The sequence below is a fragment of the Gekko japonicus genome, unplaced genomic scaffold (assembly GCF_001447785.1).
Source record: "Gekko japonicus isolate JY-2015 unplaced genomic scaffold, Gekko_japonicus_V1.1 scaffold3029, whole genome shotgun sequence".
NCBI lineage: Eukaryota > Metazoa > Chordata > Lepidosauria > Squamata > Gekkonidae > Gekko > Gekko japonicus.
In genome coordinates this window covers 153030-172231 of record NW_015164754.1, presented here as the reverse complement: position 1 = coordinate 172231, position 19202 = coordinate 153030, and the positions used below count along the sequence as shown (strand labels likewise).

Genomic DNA, 19202 nt, shown 5'->3' with positions numbered 1-19202 from the left:
TTTTAACTTAAAAACATGCTTAAAACGTTAGCACTCTTGCAATATTTTGTTTATTTAAGTGTCTGATAACTGACGCGTCTTGCTCTGAACGATTGCATCCAAATATCTGTGCTGTTGCAGTCTTGAGTATGCTGTTCAGGTGTGTATCTGTAAGCTGCAAACCTACAATGACGCAGCAGCAGCAGCAGAACTGGAAGCAGAAGCAGAAGACAGCCAGTTCCACTCAGGGCCTGATAGAAGCCCTCTGAGGGCCTGATATGGCCCCCGGGCTGCATGTTTGACACCCCTGGTCTGGGCTCTTCCCGATCTCAGAGGGTTAATTTAACTTTCAGTTCTGCTTTCCAATCTTGTGATGGGGGAAAGCCTTTATCCCATTTCACACCTTCTTTGGCCAGTCCCTTCCTCCCTACTGTGGTCCCTTCCTTGATCACCCTCTTCTTATATGACTCTTCTCCTTGCTCACTTATTGATCCGTCCTCTGAGCTTGTCCCATTCTTTTGCTTGCACTCTCTAATCCACCTGTGGAGCCCTACAGGCCACTCCCAGGTAAGGAGCTGTTTACTTGGGGCAAAACAGCTTCAACAGTCAAACAACCCCAATGGCATATCCTTAGTTATGTGTGAATAGGTAAATGTATCTTCACTGAATTTTCAGATATCAAGAGGTACTGAAACTGTGGCAAAAAGGATAGCATCAAGATGAGAACAGCACCCTCTTGAGTCCTATAGGACTCAATGGAATATCCAATGGAATACACAATGGAATACAGCAATCCGAGCAGCAGTTACATTATTCAGACATCTGAACAGGGATGGGCATGAACCACATTTTTGCAGTTCATCTGTGGCTGAAGCACAAACCGAACCATGGACCGATAGGTAGGTTCACAAACCGAACCGGTTTATATCAGTCTGTGAGCCATTTAAGGCTTGAACCCCTGCTTTCTGCTCCCCAGAAAAACAGTGGGGAGCAGAAAGCAGGGGGTTAAATCGCTCTAAGCCATATCACCCAAACAGCTGAGCCACCCCTCAGGTGTTTGATTTAATTGGTTCTGAGCCATTTCACCCCTGCTTTCTGCTGGCCATAGCTTTCTGCAGTGAGCAGAAAGCAGGAGGTGAAATGCCTTTTGGCCATTTCAGAAAGGGGGGGCAGAAAGCCATAAGGGAAATCCACAGTGTAGCCCAGAGGTGCTACGTTTGTCCTAGGATAGCCCCAACAACAGGGGCACCCCACTTTCTAACCTGAGCCAGAGACCCAGAAACCCAAATCACTCCTGGTTCTGAAACACAGAGTAAGCCATAACTCTGAAAAAAGGCTCTCCATTTTCAGATGGAAAGTCAGAAAGCCTCCAATCTTCTCCCCCACCCCAGCGAAAGGTATGAATATGAAACAATGGCAGTTCCACCAGGTAGAGTATCTGCATTTCTAAAGGCTATTCAGTTGCCACCTGGCGAATAGTCTTCCTATCTTCAGAACTTCACCTATCCCTTTTGTGTGAGAATCCTTTGTCTCCAAACCAGTTTTTCCTGCTCCATCTCTCAGGATACCAAGATAAACCAATCACACATTCAAATGTTTAGCAATCTAATCAGAGAACCATCTCCCACCTTTTATCTATACTTGGGAACCTTTTCAAACTGCCTTGACTGGACCATTAGTGGTCAAAAAAAACCATTCGACTAGCCACCCAGCACCTGGCTAATTTAATCAAGGCCATTGTTAAGCCTGACTCTGCCCCTCTGGAACGTCATTGGTTACATCTAGGTCTGGCACCTCCTGATGCTGCACCCCCTGGGACCCAGGATTGGCCTAGGTAATCTCTTGTCTTCACTTGAGACAAGTCCCTCAAGACCTCCCATTGGTCAGCATTGTTTTCCAAAGTCTATATCCATCCACGCACCCACACACACACACACTCTCTCTTTTTCTCTGCCCCCTCATAGCGCATAATGCTGGCGCTGTTCTCTTCAAGGACTTCTGCATGTCTGGACAGGTAATACTACCAAGTAACTGACCCCTCTATTCACTATCAAACACCTCTGCTTAGTTCTGTATTGCTTGCTCTTTTGAACGTTTAGTGTGCTTGTAATTAGGGAAATACTTTCATAAAAACTAATTTACTCTTCAAATCTGGAGTCTTCCTACTGTGCTGGACCTTGGTATAAAAAGGTGTTCAGGTCCCTTGTATCCCTCTGGCTTTGCCTGCTGCCTAGCAAATTCCCCAAACAACAAGGCAGGCCATTGGCAATAACAACAGGGAGCAGAAAGCAGTGATTTAAATGGCTCAGAGCCATTTAAACCAACAGCTGAGTGGCAGGAAGCTCCCCACCAATCAGCTATTTTTCATGAAGAGCAGAAAGCAGGAGTTTAAATGGCTCAGAATCATTTAACCCCATTTTCTGCTCTTCACGAACTGTCATGAACCTCCGCAAACTACATGAAACATCATGGAAGTTTGTGGTGGCTCTTCAGTTCACGAACATCATTTCACAAACCACAAACCGGTCAAAATTCATGATGAATTCGTGCCCATCCCTACATTTGAATACCTTGATGTGGTGATACCATCATGAGCCAACATTAATATTTCTTGGCACAGTAATCAGAACTAGACCCATGCTGGAAAATATCCAAATGTAGTATAATGGGCATATGTCCACACATTAATAAAACTGACCTTGGCTCAAACAATGGTAACTCGTGTTGACCTCACCATGTCAAAATGGCAGTGCCGGACTTCTAGATGGGCATTACATGTTTTTACATCTCTCACGGAAGGCACTACTTAGATGATCTTGCCCTGCTGAAAATGCTTGAAAACAGTGGCCATCTTTTTTAGCATACATTAATTGCCAGATGTGACCACAAGGACAAAAAAGGATATAATTCAAGTAAGCAATATTTTCATCATCACTATTTGGATTCTGACAAAAGGATGAAACCATAAACACTTTAATTCTCACCTGAGCACATGCTTGGGACTCTGGGGGAATAAGCAAGAGGGAGTCTTGAGACTCAAGGACTATGCAACATTATAAAGACATCAGGAAAATGGAAAAGTGTGCCAGTCGGTAGATAGTATTCAGCCAATGTATTGCTCATAGCAGCAAGTTAAAGATGGACATTCATCTAGACGGAGCCATCTGACTGGGTTATCCCCACCAAAGAGGCATCCCTGAGTACCCATCTCTCCTATTTGGCAGCACATCAATACACAGCAAGAGAAACAAGTAAGAATAGAAAGACATCATCTGACAAAGGGTATTGTGGCCTAAAAAAGCATCTGCCATCAAAAACCACTTCATCTTTTGTTTGACAAAGACCTATGGATTTTGCTCCAAGTCTAGCCCCTCTAGAAGAACATCCTCATCTCATAACCTCCTGAGAAACTCCACTTGTAAATATTGTGTCTACGGGAAGTTATGTTTGGGATAGCCCAGATTATTTTACTCTCATTATGCAGTCATTGGTCAAACGTCTCGTGAGTTCACTGAAGTGAAATGAACTGCAATTATAAGAAGGTAGCAAGTATAAAACAAGCTTCTGTGTGCTTCTGCTAATGTTAGATCAATGTCCTGAGGTCTTCTTTCTAATATCTATCAACAGGTTCTGCTGACCATTTGAAATTCTACAGCAGGCATACCAGTGTGCCAAAGCAATTGTTTCCCAATTGCCACTTAGAAAGAGGTGGGATAACTGTCCTAAGCGAGGCGGGAAAATTAGTTATATCGTTCCTCCTAAGGTGATTCACCGAAGCTGGAAAGGTCGTTGAAAAGTCATATCATGCCAAAACTGTTATGTGAGTCTGATGTCAGTTGTGATGTTCTCCTAAAATGATTATTTGTCCGTCTTCCGGATTATTTTCCCAGCTGTTGGAAATCACTGATCCTATTCTATGCAAAGAGGTCTGCTAATTAGGATTTCTAGATTCTCCAGTCCATTGTTGCGGATTTCTTTGGAGTAATCATAAGTGGAGGGAAAAGGAGACCAGGATCCCATTATTTCAGAGCATGATGTTTTTCTAGAGGTCTGGGCAAGTCTTCCTCAATTCCTAAGTTCTAGAACAAATTTCTGTCTGTATGAGAAATGTGATATGCATTAGACTACCTGGGCATACATTCACTTGCTTTTTATTTCCAAACTTTTTGAATTCAGGTCCCAATCTATGTTTATTCTACCTCCCATTCCCTCCTCCAAATCAGCACCAATAAATTTTTAGTGACTAGACAGAAATCCTCACATTCAGTCATGTAAACATGGAAGGATCTGATGCTAGGCAATGTAATCCTGCACTGGAATTAGACGTTCTCTCTGATATATTCCTCCAGCCACATGCAGACACCTACGAGGTACTCCTTCTGCATTTAATTCTTCTCATATGATAGTGGGGAGATGGGGGGATGACAATACACAATTCCAGGATGGGTCAGTGAAGGTCTACTACCAAGGTAAAAGGTAAAGGTTCCCTTGCTCGAAAGCCAGTCGAGTCCATCTCTAGGGTTGCGGTGCTCATCTCCGTTTCAAAGCCGAAGTACATTCAGATTATTTAGGACAAATTCGGGTAAACTGGTGGAGGAGAGGAAGGGACCACTTGCCTCAGTCCTCCCTGCACACCGTCCCCTGAAAGTGCTACATCCCTGCCCAAGGCATGTCCTACCAACCAAACCGGTTGATGCAACAGTCTTTCTTTTTTCATTCATTCAATTCCTAACCCAAAGAATAACTATATTTCTCTTCCTGATTTAAAAAAACAAGTTCTAGACATGGAGTGTTCAAATCAAACAATGCCAACTGAGTTTATTCTTGCTGGGCTGCAATATCCAAAAGAAGTGAAGGTTCCCCTGTTCCTCTTCTTCTTGACCATGTACAGTTTGACCCTCTCTGGAAACTCGCTGATTCTCTGGGTGGTGGCGTCTAACGTCCAGTTGCACAAGCCCATGTACTGGTTCCTCTGCCACTTGTCCATCCTGGATATAGCTTTCTCCTCTGTGGTCGTTCCCAGAGTGATCGCAGGGTTCATCCCTGGTGGGAAAGTCATTTCTTTGGGGGAATGTATGTCTCAGTTATTCCTCTTCCACTTCCTTGGATGTGCGGAAAGTCTCCTTTACACCCTGATGGCTTATGACCGCTTCCTGGCTATTTGTAAGCCCCTCCGTTACAGCAACCTCATGAACTGGAAGACCTGCCTCATCCTCTCCTTGGGTACAGTGATTGGAGGCTGCCTGAACTCGATGGCAGAGACAGTCCTCACTTTTCGATTGCCCTTTGGCCAAGAAAACCTTGTGGACTACATCTTCTGTGACATCCCCGCGGTGCTGAAGTTGGCTTGTGCTGACACAAGGCTCAATGAGATGGTCATCTTGATTGACATTGGGCTTGTGGCCATGACCTGCTTCCTCCTTATCCTTACCTCCTACGTGTATATCATTGCCGCCATTTTGAGGATCAAAAGCAATGAAGGGCGTCGCCGGGCCTTCTCCACTTGCTCAGCCCACATTATAGTGGTGGGCATATATTATATCCCTGTGGTGTTCCATTACTTGAGACCGACTTCTCAGGACTCGATGGATGGTGTGATATGCATGTTGTATACCACAGTGACTCCATTTTTGAACCCTGTCATATACACACTTAGGAACAAGGACATTAAGCTTGCTCTAATGAAACAGTGGGGTAAGAGTCCCTAATAAATAGTTGTCCCACTCAACATTGACTTCTTTATTTAACATGGTCATAAATGACTTGAAATGGATTTTGGATTCCACCATGTAGCTCACTAGCAATAGGAAATCTGGGAGATATCCCCACCAGTCCTGTGCCAGATAATTTCAGAGGGTCTCCATGGTGGTCTGTAGTAGAAGAACTAGATTTGAGTCCAGTAGCACCTTAAAGATCAACATGATTTTCGGGGTATGAGCATTCAAGAGTCAAAGCTCCCTTCATCAGATCTGGTATCTGACCAACGAAGCTTAGACTCTCAAACGTTCATAACCTGAAAATCTTGAGAGCCAGTTTGGTGTAGCGGTTAGGAGTGTGGACTCTAACCTGGGAGAACTGGATTTGATTCCCCACTCCTTTACATGCAGCTGCTGGTGTGACCTTGTGTCAGTCACAAGTTCTCTCAGAGCTGTTCTCTCAAGAGCAGTCCTTGAAAGCTGTCTAAGTCCCACCTACATCACAGGGTGTCTGTTGTGGGAAGGGGAGAGAAAGGAGATTGTAAGCCGCTCTGAGACTCCCTTGGGTAGTGAAGGGTGAGGTATAAATCCAATCTCTCCTCCTCCTTGGTGCTGCTGGACTCAAAGCTAATGTTGAGCCACTTGCTTTGACTCAGTTCAGGGTGTTGACATTTAATTCCCTTCACAGCCTGGGACCTGGATTCGTATGAAAGGACTTCTCTCTGTTGGGCTCCTCTATTCAAAGCAGTGGAAGAACCTTACTCAGAGTAGCTTTGTCTAAAGACATCAGTTAGAAAGTGTAGTTAGCTGGCAGGCGGAAAGGAACAGGGTCTTTTCTTTATTAGCCTTGGAGCTCTGGAATGAGATGCTGGATAAACCCCAGAAGTGTGCCGTCTTCTCGCGGCTCAGGGAATTCCTCCTCTGGTCCCGTTCACACGAGGCGATTTGGCCCGGGAGCGGGACAGTTCGGGGGCGGGTCAAACCGGCGCGATCACACCACAACATCTGTAAAGCGCCATGATTCCATCCTCGAACTGGCCCTTTCCCGAGAAACTGCGCCTCAAACTGAACCACCTACCTCGGTGGTTCAAGTGGACGCGGCGCTTCTACCCGGGCGTTTGATCGCCGGCGCGTCCTTGCACCGGCACAACCCCGGGCCGGAGCCAAACTGCGCATGCTCCGACATGCGCAGTTCGGCCGGCTCCCGGTTAGGGCCGTGTTTTCTCCCCGGCGTTTGATTGCGCCGGGGAGAAAAGGCGGCTCGGCCGGGGGATCCGGGGGATCCCGCCACGCTGTGTCAACGTTGGCGTGGCTTTTAAAAGCCGCGCCTTAAGAGGCTTTTCCCCTGCTGTGTGGCAGGGGCCTCTGTTAAGCAAAAATTTGGGAAGCAATCTGCTGCATTTTATATGCTATCTTGCCATTACATTTCCAATCAGTTAAATATTTTGGCTTTATGAATGTTGATATCTTAAATTTTAGACTTTAATGCTTCTTAGAGCTGATTTTATTAAGTTTTTTTAATCGTGTGGCACAGCCCCAGAACACAAGAGTGGTGAAGGAGAAATTCTTTAAAGAATTATATATGCCAGTTAGGGAAATTCCTTAGTCATCACCTCCCCCAATTGCAAACCCATTTGTTTGTAGCATCCATGTTCCCGTTCTTATTGTTCAGATCAATATTTTGATTCACCTTACTAATATAATAATAGTGTATGGTTCCCTAACAAGAGAGGTCAAATAGCTACTGCAAAACTGACCATAATTATATATATTATGAATGAGAGAGAGTTCAAAAAAATTAAGCCATTTCTGTTTTAGTGTGCTTATTTTCCCCAATTTTTGAAGTGCTGGTTTAAAAATGTGTGTTTTGGGTGGACTGGACTGAGTGATGTGTGTTATGAAATAAAACAAAGTTTTGCATGAGTGGGGATTCAAACCCAGGTCTCTCAGATACTAGTCTGACACTCTTAACCACTACGCCACACTGGGCCTCATCAGTACTACGGTTTGTGCTCGTGTTGTGGACATTCTTGTTGCCTTCTAGAATGACAACCAAAACCCTCACACGCGGGACACCTCACAGTCTTGGGAAGCCAAGGTCTTTTCATGCGCAGCAGTACACTGCGCCTTCTCACTGGCATCCAGGGGAGGTGGCTGGATCCTGTCCAGGAGACACTGATGTAGGAATACATACTGTGACACAGGCCCGTAGCCAGGATTTTTTAAATTCGGGGGGCCGTTAAATAAGTCAGGGGGCACCCCGCACACACACCCAAGTGAGCACCACAAATAAAATTTAAAAATGGAAGTCGGGGGGCTGAATAGGAAGTGGGGGGGCACTTGGTGGTAAGTCAGGGGGCCAGGCCCCGAGGCGCCCCGCTGTGGCTATGGGCCTGCTGTGACTCGGTCTGAATCATGAGTGGTTGATTCATCCTCTTCCTCGGCACAAAAGAACAGACACCAATCCGCCCCTCTTTCTGGGCTTGGCTCAGCAACGTGTCCAAGGCGATGGATGTCCCTGTTCCACACGCACCACTGCTGCAGTGAACCTGAGCTGAACCCCTCTCCCCAACATTTCTTTGCACTGTTTCTTTGCTGCCTCTTCAGACTTCTGCTCAAGGTAGCTTACAATTAAAAAACCACTGGATAAAAAATGCAAGCCAATGCAATACCAAGCCGTAAAACAGAACAGGCGACTGAAAAGCTGATAAGATCAGGGCTATTTTGGGGCAGGAACACACAGGAACGGAGTTCCGGCTGGCTTCAGATTGGCCATGCCCACTACAGCCAAAACATCTGCGTGCCTGGCTACAGAGGGAAGGCCTGGAAAGCAACCCACCCCGGCGATTCCAAGGCAGGCAGACCGGGGGGTGGGGCGGCTGGAAGGATCAGGGAAATGCGTAACTCCATAAATATATTTCATTTACAAAATATTGTTACTTTTCTATTTGGTTTTTATTCTTCTGCTTGCTTGCTTTTTGTGGTTTTGTAATGAAAATTCTAAATATTGTTATCTTTTTTTTGTAATGGAAAATCATAAATAAATTTGTAAAAAAAAAAAACTGGGAATCAGAGAGTTGGGCGGTCGAAGACATAATATCCAATCACAAGCGTTCCCGCTCTGTGAAGTGATTGGATGACACTTCCTGGGCTAGTGTTCCTATTGGTTACATTAGGATCCTAGCCCAGGCCGAAGCTTAACATTACAAGTCAATGGGATGTTTCCATTACATACATTCATGCATTCAAGTCCATCTGAATACATAACAGTGGAGTATTCAGGTGGCCACATCCTAACCAGTGTTCCCTCTAAGCTGAGTTAGTGTGAGCTAGCTCACAGTTTTTTCGCCTCCGGCTCACACATTTTTGCCTTAGCTCAGGAAGGAGGGCTCCAGAGCAAGCTAATCTATGCAGTAACCAAATTGCTCGCTCACAACTTTAATGACAGTAGCTCACAAAGAAGAATTTTTGCTCACAAGACTCCACAGCTTAGAGGGAACATTGATCCTAACCTCAGTTTTCCAATGTGTGATCATTTGAAAAGTTCCCATTGCACCTTGGAAGGGTTCCCTTGAGCTCCACCAAAAGAAAAGACCTTTTTAATGAGACCTTCTGGAATTTGCCATTAACTTTAAGAACAAATGAAGTCTCATGAGCTGATGTCCCTCTAAACCAAGAACCATGAAATAAGTGGAGAACAGAAGAGACAGGTAAAGGCAATTTGCACAAAGCAGGAGTAATTATAAAGATGAAGGTGGATGATATTAATCAGAACCAGAGAGAAAATATTCATCGGAAAACCTGCTTTTCTAAGACAAAGAAGTCTTCTCTTGGAACAGAGTTATTTATACCAAGTCAGTGGATTCTTTGGACAGTGCCCGCTATTTAAGAAGAACACATCACGTATTCAAGCATCAGTTTTTCTAAGACGTATTTGAGCACCTGTTTTTCTAAGACCAAGAAGTCTTCTCTTTGAACAGAGTTATTTATACCAAGTCAGTGGATTCTTTGGACACTCTATTTAAGAAGAACACATGACATATTCGAGCATCAGTTACATGCCAGTTAGAAGGAGTTCCTGTTGAACACCCAGCGCATTCATGGTTGCATATTGTCAGCCGAGTCATCTCTTGCTGAAAGGTTTAGAGACCAGAATGTTGACTGATCAATGACCATTTTGGTGCAGTACAAGGAATTACAGCCAAGAGCCACATTTTCAAGCATGATGAGACATACAAGAACAGACACTGTGCTTTATCAAAAGGTATACGTATTATAGTCCTTACAAAGACCTTCAGCTGGTGGACCATCTCTCACCTCCACTGAAACATAACAGATCTGACTTTTATATGTACCAGATGAGGACAGAACCAACTGAGGACAGACTGGCTTGCCTGTTACCCTAAAAGGTGACCCTCTAAGTCATTGTGGGGAACCGCGGCTTTGTTCAGTTACTTCCAAGATCGACTGCACTAACTGAAGATGGATAAAACTGCATAAATATCTCTTATTTATTACCCCATATCCTAGCATTTAAAACTAACAGGTGACTATTTCTGTCTCAAGGATGGAACAGGAAATGGCATATTTTGACAAATTTTAATATCCTGATTAGCATTTTGGATCTGACATTTTCAATACATATGCTACCAGGCTGAAAGTGCAGAAGGTGATTCTGCCTTAGGTTAGGATCAAAATTCCTGGCATTCTATTTGTGATGATCTAGTAGGTAAAAAGAGGACATTGGGAATATACAGTGGGATTTTTCTGTCTTCAAAAGCCTCTTGAAGGACAGTGGGTTTCACAAAACTACCCGTCAGAAACAGAAGTCAGAATTTATAGAGTAAGTTCCAAGAGTAAAAAAGAGAATTCTAAAGCCAGGGGGAGTGAATTTGGGGACAGGAACTCTATTTTGATACTGTCTGAGATTGTTCACTTATTATTTATTATAGAAAACGTAACTAATCACCAGTTATCCTGGAACTCCTTCTACATTACAATTACTAATTGAGCATGAATAAATTATTTTCTTGACTCAGTAAATATCACCATATGCTCCTTTGCCACAATGAGTTTGGGTGAGCGTATTGCTAGTGGATTTGAGGCAGCGATTAGTACTGCTTGAATGGAGTGTGGAAACGCAACATCAGGGCTTGAAAACTTTGAACTTTTAGGATTCATGTACCCCAAAGACCTTAAGTTCCTGTTGCTCTTCTTCTTCCTCCTCATGTACACACTGTCTCTTTCTGGAAACAGCTTGATCCTCTTAGTCGTAGCACTTGAATCCCGTTTGCACAAACCAATGTACTGGTTCCTCTGCCACCTGTCTATCATGGACATGATGGTCTCCTCTGTGGTGGTGCCCAAACTGATCCAATGGCTGGTAAAGGGCAATGGGATTATCTCCTACGCAGGCTGTGTATCCCAGCTCTTCTTATTCCACTTCCTGGGCTGTACGGAATGCTTCCTGTACACCGTGATGGCCTTTGACCGCTTTGTGGCCATTTGCAAACCGCTGCACTACGGCACTCTCATGAACCACCGCGTTTGCTTTTGTCTCGCCATTGGCACCTGGCTTGGAGGCTCCCTGCACTCTGTGATACAGACCTCCCTCACTTTTCGCCTGCCGTATGGCCGAGGGATCCTGGTGACCTACATCTTCTGTGACATCCCAGCGATGCTGAAGCTGGCCTGTGCAGACACATCCCTCAATGAGATGGTGACGTTGGTGGACATTGGGTTCGTAGCCATGACCTGCTTCCTCTTGATTCTGACATCCTATGTATATATCGTGTCTGCCATCCTGAGGATTCCCAGTTCGAAAGGGAGACACCGTACCTTCTCCACTTGTACAGCCCACATCACCTTGGTGGTGATCTATTATGTTCCTGTGGTTTATAACTACCTGCGGCCAGCATCTCAGGGCTCCCTTGATGGAGTGGTAGCCATGTTCTACACTGCAGTGACTCCTTTCTTAAACCCTCTCATATACACGCTGAGGAACAAAGAGATGAAAGACGGCCTGTGGAAACTCTGCCGTAGGAAGCCACAGTTCTGCCCTCCCTACTGAATTTCATGTTCTTAAAAACAGTTCTGCTCAGAGACCAAGGAAGAATGTAGTGCACGATGTATGGTTCTATTAATCACTTTAGTAAAAGGGACCATTCCACATAAATACTAGCATTTTATAACAGACGGCCACCACATCTTAATCTTAAATTTAATAAATTGTAGTTTGATATTTTATTGATTGTATTGTTTTAGACCTGATATTCTATTAATCGTACACTGGTTTTTAACTATTGTAAGCCGCCCTGAGCCGCTTTGGCGGGAGGGTGGGGTAAAAGTCTAACAAATAAATAAAATAAATAAATAAAAGTATTAAGAAAACACTATTTTGGGGGAGTAGCAAATGTTAGTGCCAGAAAAGAAATATCTGTTAGTTATTCCTTATATTTTATCCTGTCCTTTCTCTAAGTACCTTAGTGTGGTGAACATAGTTCTCCACTCCTCTACATAAGCCTAAAAACAAGCCTGTGAGGTAAATTAGGCTGAGAGAGACAGAGTGATACAGAGTCCCGCCAGTAAGTTTGGTGGTTGAGTGGGGGCTGAAATCTAGGGCTCAATAGGCCTAGTGAGCCACCGTAACCACCATAAAACTGGCTAACAAGCAAGTTTGTTGAGTGATGATACAGTGGGCAATCTAAGCATGGCACAATCACCTGATGGGTATTTCCTTTTATTCATCAGCTACCTGCTCATTGGAGTTGCGGTGGCTCAAGTGGTTAAGACGCTGAACTGCAGGCTGTGGAAGGTCAGTAGTTCAGCAGTTCGAGACCCGGGTGCTGCATGACGGAGTGAGCTCCCATCTCTAGTTCCAGCTCCTGCCAACCTAGCAGTTTGAAAGCAAGAAATTGCAAGTAGATAAATAGGTACCACTTCGGTGGGAAGGTAACAGCGTTCTGTGCGCCTTGGTGTTTAGTCATGCCGGCCACATGACCACGGAAACATCTTCGGACAGCGCTGGCTCATCGGCTTTGAGTCGGATTTAAGAACATAAGAACATAAGAGATGCCAATGTTGGATCAGGCCAATGGCCCATCCAGTCCAACACTCTGTATCACACAGTGGCCAGAAATACCACTGCCATCAGGAGGTCCACCAGTGGGGCCAGGACTGGCTTTCGAGCAAGGGAACCTTTACCTTTACCTGCTCATCTTGACTGAGATGTTAAATTAAACTCTGTAAGCATAAAAGTCTGCTTCTTTCCTTTGAACACAGGCAGAATTCAAGAAGCCAGTTTAGGAGCTGGATCCAACCATTTCTTCTGCTCAGGAGAAAAGAACACATGAAGCTGCCCTATACTGAACCAGAGCACCTTTCTATCACAATTAGTACTGTCACTCAGACTGGCAGCGGCTGTCCAGGTTCTCATACCAAGGTCTTTCACATCACCCAGGTGTGTGGACCATTTAACTGAAGATGCCAGGGACTGAATCTGGGACCTTCTGCATGCCAAGCAGATGCTCTACCATTGAGCTATGGCCCCTCCTGAAGATGAGCCACATGCGGCTCTTTCACACACATTGTGCGGCTCCCAGCAGGGTGGCTGGGGAAGTGAAGGGGAGGGCATACCTCCCTGATCAGTCTTCCCTTCCCCAGCCAGTGTTCCTCTCCCTGGGTAGGCTTGAGGTGGGGGAAGTACAGAAAGAAAGCAACTTTAACTTTAAACGTGTTCTCAAAGCCCCCCAGCCGGAGAAAGCATTTGTCTCTTTAAATATTATCCTCGATATCTGTTTTTACCCCTTTTGTTTTTATTTCTGGCAGTCTTAGGAGCTGCGATGGCTCAAGTGGTTAAGACGCTGAACTGCAGGCTGTGGAAGGTCAGTAGTTCAGCAGTTCGAGACCCGAGTTGCCGCATGACGGAGTGAGCCCCCGTCTCCAGTTCCAGCTCCTGCCAACCTAGCAGTTCGAAAGCAAGAAATTGCAAGTAGATAAATAGGGACCACTTCGGTGGGAAGGTAACAGCGTTCCGTGCGCCTTGGTGTTTAGTCATGCCAGCCACATGACCACGGAAACGTCTTCGGACAGCGCTGGCTCTTCGGCTTTGAAACAGAGATGAGCACCGCAACCCTAGAGTCGGACTCGACTGGCTTTCGAGCAAGGGAAACCTTTACCTTTTACTGGCAGTCTTATTTCATGGTTATGTTAATAAAAAGCAAATCTGCATATTTTCCGATTAAAAATGTGTGTGTGATATTTGTTCATGTCTTGTGGCTCTCAGACATCCGATGTTTCTTCTAGGTGGCTCTTACGTTAAGCAAGTTTGGCCACCCCTGCACTAATGTTTAATGCATGTGTGGTTGATCTCAAACTTCTCATAACAAATCCCTACATTATACCCATCAGTGAGTAAGCCGGTCGTTACCATCACTAATCTTTCCAAGCCCTCATGGATTTCTATGTACATTTGTTGCCTGCCATAAGCATACCCCATTTTTTGGATGTTCAGCCATCTCATTAATACCAATACATCTCAAGGTTGCAACTTACCACATTTTGGAAAGTGTTCACAATCTCATAATGGTTCTATGAAGCATCCCAAAGCCAAAGAACTTCAATGCTTCTCAGCAAACTCTCAAGCTGAAATTAAGGGGACTGTAAAGTCATGAAGTTGGAGGGTTCTAATAGGCCATCCAATCCAGTCCCTAAATCAATGCAAGAATTACCAAACTGGAATGTTCCCATAGATGGTGGTCCAGCCTCCTCTTGAAAACCTCAAGAAAGCCCACTCACCCCTAGGTAATCCGTGCCATTGTTGACCTGCTTTTGCCATGAAGAAGTTCCTCCTAATGTTTAATCTACAGCCCCGGTCACATGGGCTGGATATCGTGGGGGGGAGGTGTGGCTGTTTGCCCCACAGCGAAATAACGCGCAACTGCGCAATCAGGCGTCCCCTCTTGGTCCCGTCGAGGTCCTGTGGTTAGGGGGAGGTGCCGATCACACGACACGCCAAAGAAGCGGCGCAGCACGGGAAACGGGGTTGTGTTTTGTTTTTTTAACCTGAAGTATGCGCATGCCCCATTTGGTGCCTGTGCGCATCCCTGCAGACTTCAGGGGGGGAACCTTTTCGCAATGGGGCATGGGAGAGCGCCGGAGGCCACCGGAAACGCGATCAGATGCCCGCCCTTGCCCCGCGGTTTTCAGAAACTAGTACCTCCGAGGTACTAGTTTTTTACTGCACGTCTTCGGCGGGAAGCCTCGGGTGAGCCACGGCAGCTCTACGCTTCCCAGATGTGGTGGTGAGATCGCGCCCGGAAAATCCGCCTATCTTCCATCCCTCTAGCGTGGCTAATGCTCCGTGTAACCGGGGCCTACATGTACTATCCTGTTATTTACACCCAGATCTAATCTTGCTTCATTAAAGTCTTTAACTTTCTCATACCTATGTTCTAAGAGGCAGCTTGGTGTAGTGGTTACGTGCGCGGACTCTAATCTGGGAGAACCAGGTTTGATTCCCCACTCCTCCACTTGCACCTGGCTGGATGACCTTGGCCAAGCTGTAGTTCTGATAAGAGCTTTTCTTGAAGAAAGAGCAGTTTCTGTCAAGAGCTCTCTCAGCCCCGCCTACCTCACAGGGTGTCTGTTGTGGGGAGGGGAAGGGAAAAGGAGTTTGTAAGCCACTCTGAGACACCTTCAGGTAGTGAAGGGTGGGGTATAAACCCAATCTCTTCTTCTTCTCTTAAGAGTTGCACCTCCTTGTATGTGCTTCAGTGATAATTAAAACACTTGGGAGTCAGAGGGGTATATGTTTGATCCTTGGTGGCCTCTCCTGTAGCCAACAGGGATGGAAAAGAAATAGACATGGTCAGGGGTCATTTCATAGAAAAAGAGGTGCAGGAGCTCATTAGCATAACTCATTTGCATATGCCACACCCCCTGACATCACCGGAAGTGTGTCAGAAGGCAACACCCACTGCTCAGGTTCCACTGGACTGTTTTGGATTGCTAGCTATTGAGGGGGACGGGGACGTGCAGATCTGTCCTAGCAGAGGAGGGAGATCTTGTACTTGATTAAAACTTGGTCTTAAAAGTGCCACTGGACTGTTTTGGACCAGGGGGGCGGGGGAAGCTCTGCACCTTACCTGGCTGCTTCTTGCTCTGACTGAGGGCTGCTGGGAGCAGGGGGCGGGGATTGTTGCATGTGCCCACCCCTTGGGCTCTTTACTGCCGGAGATCCGCTCCTGTGCGCTCCTGCAGGAAATGACCCCTGGACATGGTAAAGCACTAAGAGAGGAACCAGGAGCTGATTTACTGCACCACTGCAAATGATCTTTGGAAGCATCTATACGGTAAATTTGCGAGATGATTATGATCTTCATTTATAGCCTGCCTTTCTCACTGAGAATCCAGGGTGATGACAAAATTGATTTTAAAAAATTCAATCCAATAGCAAAAGAACTTCAATGAACAAACAATGCATTGCGGCTAAGAAGGAAGAACTGGAAAACAGTGTAAGCAAATTTTAAAAAGGAAACAACCTTAGGCAACAAGAGAGTTGATGTAGGCAAAGAACTGTCTCAGGCAAAAAATTGTCTGAGCCCCTTTGTGGTTCTATCCTCACTTCAGTTTTCCTATGTTTGATCCAAGGGAAGGGACAATTTGCCGCCCAAAGCGGAGTTGACAGGCACTTGGGAAACTCTCCATTGCAGCTTGGAAGAAGATGCTCGTGTCCTACCAAAAAGAAACAGTCTTTTTAATGAGGCCTTCGGGAGATTGTTATTAACTCAAGAACAAATGAAGTTTCATGAGGAAAGGTCCTTATGAGCCCAGGGACATGGAATGAGTGGAGAGCTGAGGGGGCAGGAGATGGGTATTCATATGGGGCACAAAAGATTATGAAGATTAACGTAGAGAATATTAATCAGAAGCTGAGATGTTCTGTTTCCTTAGAAAAACCAGTCTCCTACTAGAACTAGAACTTAAGGAGCTGCGGTGGCTCAAGTGGTTAAGACGCTGAACTGCAGGCTGTGGAAGGTCGGTAGTTCAGCAGTTCGAGACCCGAGTGTGCCGCATGACGAAGTGAGCTCCCATCTCTAGTTCCAGCTCCTGCCGACCTAGCAGTTAGAAAGCAAGACATTGCAAGTAGATAAATAGGGACCACTTTGGTGGGAAGGGAACAGCGTTCCGTGCACCTCGGTGTTTAGTCACGCCGGCCACATGACCACGGAAACGTCTTCGGACAGCGCTGGCTCTTCGGCTTGGAAACGGAGATGAGCACCGCAACGCTAGAGTCGGATTCGACTGGCTTTCGAGCAAGGGAACCTTTATCTTTTACTAGAACTTAGAAGTTATTTATATCAGAGGATTGTCTCTCTTGAGAACAGCCAGAAGAATTCAGCAAACAATAGTTGGCTTTAAGAAGTGTCCTGCTGACCACCCAATGTAGTTCATGATTGTGTGGGTCACCAAGACATTTCTTGCACCAGAGAACATTGATCAGGGAGTTCTGAGAACGAGACGGAGAACAAAGGAATTACTGATACATATTGTACTTGGTAAAGTATCTAGATTCAAGCATATTATTGTCCTTCCCAAAAAAAAACACCTTCCACTCCTGGTACTTCTCTCAGGTCACTGAACCATAACAATCTGACTTTTATATGGTCCAGATGAGAACTGTGTTGATCAGGCATATACTCCATAACCATAAGAAACATAACTATAATTCATCTTAAGCATCTCATGACAGCTGCTGCGAGGGGGGAATGGACAAAAATATGCAGTTGTCCATGGTAGGGTAATAATCAACTGGTGGTATACCAGGCCAGTAGTTTCTTATCAGTTCATACCCTAATTTTGAAATAAGAACACAAGAACATAAGAGAAGCCAATGTTGGATCAGGCCAATGGCCCATCTAGTCCAACATTCTGTCACACAGTGGCCAAAAATACCAGGTGCCATCAGGAGGTCCAGCAGTGGAGCCAGGACACTAGAAGCCCTCCCACTGTTGCCCCCCCCAAGCACCAAGAATACAGAGCATCACTTGCCCCAGAGTCCCTATCTATAACTTATAGCCACCAATGGACCTCTGCTCCATAGGTTTATCCAGTTCCCTTTTGAAGCTGTCCATGCTTGTAGCGGCCGCCACCTCCTGTGGCAGTGAATTCCATGTGTTAATCACTCTTTGGGTGAAGAAGTACTTCCTTTTATCCGTTCTAACCCGACCACTCAGCAATTTCATGGAGTCCCCACGAGTTCTTGTATTGTAAAAAAGTACTTCCTTCTCTACCTGCTCTATCCCATGCATAATCTTATAAACCTCGATCATGTCACCTCTCAGCTGTTTATAAGCATGTTTATGCCAATTTTTACCTTGAGGACAGGATAAAAATTGATTGGGAGGTTGGTATGGATTGAGGTGCTTATGTATTATGTTTTTGAAATAACAATTGCTACGTTCCTTAAAATTTTGCTTCTAATTCTGCTCAAATTCCACTAGAGGGAAGAGTGGACCATAATGTTGCTTGAGTGGGAACCGCATATTCCTGGTGTCCTTCTTATTGGATATCCGATAACTTTGCAGTGGGCTATATTTACTTATATTTTATTGCAATAAAATATTTGAAATATGGAGCTCAGAAACCTGTATTTTGCCTCCCAAAAACTTCTGAAGGATACTGGTGTTTTGAGAATAACAGGTGGATGGAAGGAATCAAGATTTCATACAAGCATGCTGAAATAGTTGGAGTGCTGTATTAAGGACAGATGAAATCCAGGTTCCAATTACCATGTAAACCATAAAGTTCACTGGGTAACCTTGGATGACTCCCTCACTGTAACTACCTTATTGGGTGGCTGTGAGCAGGGGTCATTTCATAGAAAAAGAGCTGCAGGAGCTCATTAGCATAACTTATTAGCATATGCCACACCCCCTGACATCACCGGAAGTGTGCACCAGCCCCTCAGACAGGCAGAAGCACCTGGGATCCATTTCCCCCCCCTCCCTTCCCTTCACCTCCAAGTCGGGCAAAGGTAAAGGGGAGGGGGAGGATCTCAGGCGCTTCTGTCTGACAGAGGGGCTGGCGTGCCCACAGCCAGCCTGGATGAATTATAGAATCATAGACTCATAGAGTGGGAAGGGACCTCCATGGTCATCTAGTCCATCGCCTGTGATGTCCGAGCGGCGTTGCCCATGGGGGAGGCGCTCGGACATCGTTGTCGCTCGGACATCACACGCGAGAGGTCATTCTGGCTCCCCCAGCTCTCCTTAGGGGCTTTTTAAAAAGTTATGGCTGCCGCCACTGTTCTTCGACGCCCACAGGGGGGCGGGGTGAAACGTTCTCCTGCCTCCCTGAGCCCCGGGGTGGTGGCCTTGGACTCGTAGGGGCAAATTCCACCTCTCGCGTGTGATGTCGTTCGGACATCACATGCGACGCTGCTCGGACATCACATGCCAGAGGTCATTCTGGCTCCCCCAGCTCTCCTTTGGGGCTCCTTAAAAAGTTATGGCCGCTACCGCTCTT

The 19202-nt window shown here is 45.7% G+C and overlaps 2 protein-coding genes across 2 annotated transcripts; both read left to right on the top strand.

Moving 5' to 3' along the window:
• The first annotated feature begins 4763 nt into the window (after nt 1–4763).
• LOC107109099 (olfactory receptor 10G6-like) lies at nt 4764–5687 on the top strand. Its single transcript, XM_015409669.1, has one exon. The coding sequence runs from the start codon at nt 4764–4766 to the stop codon at nt 5685–5687; it is 924 nt and encodes a 307-aa protein (XP_015265155.1).
• Nucleotides 5688–10800: 5113 nt separating this feature from the next.
• On the top strand, nt 10801–11745 carry LOC107109098 (olfactory receptor 10G6-like). Its single transcript, XM_015409668.1, has one exon. The coding sequence runs from the start codon at nt 10801–10803 to the stop codon at nt 11743–11745; it is 945 nt and encodes a 314-aa protein (XP_015265154.1).
• Nucleotides 11746–19202: the final 7457 nt, after the last annotated feature.